The sequence below is a fragment of the Phyllopteryx taeniolatus genome, chromosome 15 (genome assembly GCF_024500385.1).
Source record: "Phyllopteryx taeniolatus isolate TA_2022b chromosome 15, UOR_Ptae_1.2, whole genome shotgun sequence".
In the NCBI taxonomy this organism is placed as follows: domain Eukaryota; kingdom Metazoa; phylum Chordata; class Actinopteri; order Syngnathiformes; family Syngnathidae; genus Phyllopteryx; species Phyllopteryx taeniolatus.
The window spans coordinates 22,056,553-22,061,417 of NC_084516.1; the positions used below are offsets into that span (position 1 = coordinate 22,056,553).

Below are 4,865 nucleotides of genomic sequence, written 5' to 3' on the forward strand. Positions count from 1 at the left end.
ACTCCCGCCGAATGATGACGTCGCAGACAGCATTAGCGAGGTGCGTTTATTTCCCCTGCGGCAAAAGGGATGCCGAGGACATCAATTAGCCTCCGGCCAGCTCTGACCTTGAAAAGAAGCGCCGGCGGTGAACAGGAAGTCTCCCTGTGCCGCAGCCTGGTGTTTCAGCTGGGCTCATGCATTATTGATTTTCACTTTTTTCCAGTGAAGAGTGTAATATCGTATGCAGAAGAGCAAAAAAAAAAAAGGGGACACCCGCTCCATCCGTTCTCGTGTGCCAAAATGTCAAACTTGATGAACGATGATCATAATTGCAATACATTTGTGCGTTGCAGTCAGTTGGACTCGCACACACCCAGAGAGGAGCAATATTTCAGAGGCTTAGTCATGCGCCTCCACGATGCGCTCTGCAAGTCGCGACCTGTCTGCTCTGAGGCAAACGCCTGGCAAGCCTGTGCTTCCTGCAGTGGTCCGTAGCACAGATGACAAAAGCGCCTTCAAAAGCCAGTTTCAGATGTAGGCGAACAGCTACCGGATCATTTGCATATCATTTTTTGGGAGTAACGGTAAAGATGCCGTCTTGGTTTCATATGGGTCAAAGTCTCCCGTGCTGAAGCAGGCGCGCTTCAAGTCCTATTGTCAAAAAGTTCCAATTTTAGGCATCCGTAGTAAGTCGACTCGCGGTGGTGGCCCGATTGAAATAGACTTTTTTTTTTATTTTTAATAAAGACATAAACAGCTTCGTAGAAATCGTGTTGCCCTTCAAACGCTGCGGATTAAACGCGCACATGTAAACACTCCGACACGTTCACAAATTCTTACATATTCATTCATAATTGCGGCAATAACGCCATTCGATTTGCCGTCTGGTGTTGTGTGAATGCAAAATGGCTGCCTCATCCGGGCACTCCAGCTCCCAGATCCCTCCGGTGCATCGCAACGACATAACGAGGCTCTTCCCGCAAAACTTTTTCATTGTAAAGGCAAATTAAATCCGGTACATCCAAATATGTAAATCGGCGTCGCCAGAAAACATTTGATGCATTAAAAGTTCCAAATATGACTTTGGAATATTTGTTTGTCTTCGGAAACAATGGTGACCTTTTGATGGATAACAACCGCCAGTAATTCAACGAACAGATTTTCAAGAGGAAATTAAGTGGGCCCGTGGCTTTTATGTTATTGATCTAATGAAATGGAAAAAGGAGCCTATTACACGTTTGGCCCCTCGGAAATTCCTGTGTCATGATGCGAGGGGGGGTGGGGGGGGGGGGGCAGGTCTGGAACAAAGAAACCCAGTCCCGGCGCTTTTTGTTAATGACTACTTACAGATAGTTGGGATGAAGATATCGTTGACTTCCTGCGTCGTCAAAGGCAGCGGGGTCTGCTTCGGGACGCTTGGAAGTTCAGCAGCGCTTTGAACTGTGACGGACAGTTCGGACGGGGCCCCCCGCGGAGGCACGTACGAACCCCGTGTAGACTTGTCCGCCATTAAAACCTCAGGATGCGCCGAGGTCACGGCGGCGGCGGCGGCGGTCGACGGAGACGAATGAGGAATCGTTACGGTTAGTCCTAGTGCGGGGTCCGCTGATATGATAATAGGGTCCTGCCCTATGGGTTTAGGGTCTAAATGAGTGGGGGGTTCGTACTCGAAGATCTTATCTGCAAAGACCCATTTGAGTCCAGCTGTGCAGAGAGCTAAACTAAGCAGGCAGGCCAGGATGGGCAGAATGCAAATTTTCTCCGAGTGCAGGCAATTGTTCATCTGTTCCATCTCTATGCACACACAGCAGGTGCCCGGCAACGCCATAAGTCCTAAAGCTCCCGGACGGTCCCCGTCGCCGCCGACGCCGCCGGCACCGGCGTCATCGCCGTCGTCATCGTCGTCGCCATCATCATCATCTCCTCCCTCTGCGGTTACCTCTGCAACCTTCTGCCCGTTCTCTCCAGCTGCCGCCGTCTCCTCTGGTTTCTCCTCTGGGACTTGTCCAGTATCAACAGTGGAGCCAGAGGGGGAGGCTAGTCCAGGAGGGGGAACTGGCCCTGCAGAGAAATCCTCCATTCCCTCAGTCATCTTTTTTTTTTTTTGGTTGTTTTTTTTTTTTTTTTTTTTTTTTTTTTTTTTTGGGGGGGGGTCTCAACTGCTGGATGCAGGATCTCTGAACACTATTAACTCAGACAGCACCAGCCACCAGTCACTTGAAGCATGTTGTCCATCATGAGGAGAGGCTGGATTGCAGAGGAAAGTAGGGAAAGGTTCTCGATTCTGACCTTGTCAACAGTCTGGGATGCATGCGGTCGGCCTTCCGTGCAGTTCCATACTCTTAAAGAAATGCGCTCATGCGTCTACAAGTGGAATATTCGGGTACGCTGCAGATAAAAAGAGACGAGATTTCATCAAGTCCTCGGACGTTCCGCACAGTCCGCGAAGGTTCACTCACCTGAGAGGAGATGGCGGCGTCGTGATGGGACGTCTGCAGCTGCGGCAGTCGAAGCGCAGAGGACGGGACGGCCGGGCACTGCAGCGGCAGGCGGGACATGCTGCCTGGTCTGTGTGGGAAGCTCCTGGCAGCAGAACGGCTGAATCACGAAGGAGCGGCAGGTGTCCTTCCTCTCCAGGGCAACCGCAGAAACAGATGAGTAAGGGAAAGAAGAGAGAACCAGAATGATAGAGAGAGAGAGAGAGAGAGAGAGGGCAGGAGGGAGGTTGGCTGCAGCAGCAGCAGCAGCACACAAGGGCAGAGAAGATGGGTTCCTCCCCTTTTTTCTTCTTCCACCCCTCCTCTCTCACTGTTCTTCGTCTCTAAGTGGCGAGCGGGGCAGGCCTCCTCCCTCTTTCCTTCTCTTCCTGTCCTGCCACTGCATCCTGCTCCCAATCCCGGCACAAAGCATCAAGCTAAGCAAGTTCCTTAATCCAATTAGAGCCAATGTCAGCGAATCATAGGCAGGCCAACGGGTAAAGCCACCTCCTCCGGCACCACTCCCCATTGATTATGCTGAAACGAGAGGGTGTGTTTTTTTTTTGTCTCGGGGAAGGAGCCCAGCGAGCAGATATATGATCCATCCCAGGAGACTAGAGCCAGTGTGTTCCAGTCCTCTCAAGTAACGGAGTAATAACACCGACAATAACGATAATGAACGAGACGGATGCGCTTCGATCGAGGAGGGCGCTGCAATTCCATCGTATCATAAATGCCATTTGAAAATGGCTGCATTTTCATATGATTTGATCGATAGCGATAAATACGGAATTGCCTCTTGAAAATCACTTCATTCGACTGACACGACTATTCCAAATGTTGGCTGTCGGTAGCCATCGGCAGCTCATAAATGTTTCCAAGACGACGAAATATTCAATATGAATATTTTTCAAACTTTGATTGCCAAAATGTCTTTAGCGTTAGGTGTCCGGAATGAAGTTTTCTGAAGATGCGAATTACATTTTGGGATACATGGGCTTTGTCACTGAAAACCAACACAAATGCGGTGGAGGGATCTGTGAGCTGACGTGCCAGAACGAGGCGGCCATTTTGCCTTGGCGCAATAGCACACAGCAAATCAATTGCATTACTTCTCAGATGTTTAGTTTAGTTGATTGACTTATTTGGTGTACCCCACCTCTCGCCAAAAATGACCCATATACATATTTGTCCTACAAGGACAACAACAAAAAAAACAAAAAACCAAATGGGTGTAAAACTCAAAGAACCTCTTCAGACGTTACCCAGGTCCACCAGACCTTCAATAAAACCAACCACAGCAGGTAATAGGCTAGTAGAACAATACAAGGACTTACGGGGAATCGAGGGCTTAAAGAAGATGAAGAAAGGTCAGGTCACCTCCGCACGGAACTCTAACCTTGATGTGACCCTTTCCAATCCTCAGGCAGAATTAATACCAGTAATGGTATCTGTGAGAGAGGACTTCCTGTCAGGCCCTTGAATTAGGGACCCACATATTGATTATGCTCTCAGCATTTTCAACCCCCCGAGCGATGCTTTTGTTTTTCCGGAAGATGCCACTTGTCACAAAGGTCTTTCTATTTTGATCACAATTAATTCAACAGCTTTTTAAATTGCGTATGATTTGTCAATGCAATAGAGTCAAAAATGATGACAGTGGATGTATAAAGTGAACACGCCCCAAGTCCCTCCACTTTGATTGAAGCCCTATTAGCAAAAAAAAAAAAAAAAAAAAAAAAAAACAAGCCCGAAGCCGCCACCACTGATTCGCGGCGTGAGAGGCGACCGACGAGAGAGAAGCGAGAACAGAGCAAAAAAATTAGAAAAAAACAAAGAGTAATAGCAGCGTAACAACAGTATATGACTACTATATTCCCGTGGTGAGATTATAATTGCTTGAACAGATGAACGTGGTACATTTCTAGAAATTGCACCCAAGGATGAACCCGACTTGTGCAAGTCCACAATTGTCTTCCCGACATCTCGGCTGATTTCTTTTGAGCTTCCCATGACGGTACACAAAAAAAAGCGGTGGGGTTCGGGTGTGTCAGTTGCTTCCAAAGAAATGACATCATCATGTGGGTTGCCGCCCCCCCCCCCCCCCAAAAAATTTTTTTAAGGCATAGTAATCTTCCTATATGCACATTTTTGACTTTGAAGTAATAAATAAATGCCTAAAAATAATCACTCATTCTGGCATCGAGCAAATAGAAATCATTTGGGTAATCCTAATGGACTTGATTTTTTTTAGTTAATTTCATGACAGTGAGATTTAAAAAAATAATAATAATTAAAAAAAGGGTCTTTTTATATACTGTATGTAAAGATGTGGTTTCAACTGGATTTCAGAAATATATAAATATTCATTTAATTTGAATCGATTTTTGATGAAAGACAACACTA

The 4,865-nt window shown here is 47.1% G+C and overlaps 1 protein-coding gene across 6 annotated transcripts in view; it reads right to left on the minus strand.

Annotated features, from left to right (window-relative positions):
- Positions 1 to 3,618, minus strand: part of nrg1 (neuregulin 1) — a 49,568-nt gene extending 45,950 nt beyond the window's left edge. Inside the window, exons 1-2 of one of the 6 annotated variants that reach the window (XM_061747866.1) lie at positions 2,442 to 3,617; positions 1,330 to 2,370 (exon numbers count right to left, since the gene is read on the minus strand). In XM_061747866.1, coding sequence (XP_061603850.1) covers positions 1,330 to 2,074 — 745 coding nt within the window. In that variant the 5' untranslated portion in view covers positions 2,075 to 2,370; positions 2,442 to 3,617. Of the gene's footprint in view, positions 1 to 1,329; positions 2,371 to 2,441 lie in introns of all 6 variants that reach the window. The other 5 variants (XM_061747868.1, XM_061747865.1, XM_061747867.1 and 2 more) reach the window with 5 other exon arrangements.
- Between the last annotated feature and the right edge of the window lie 1,247 nt (positions 3,619 to 4,865).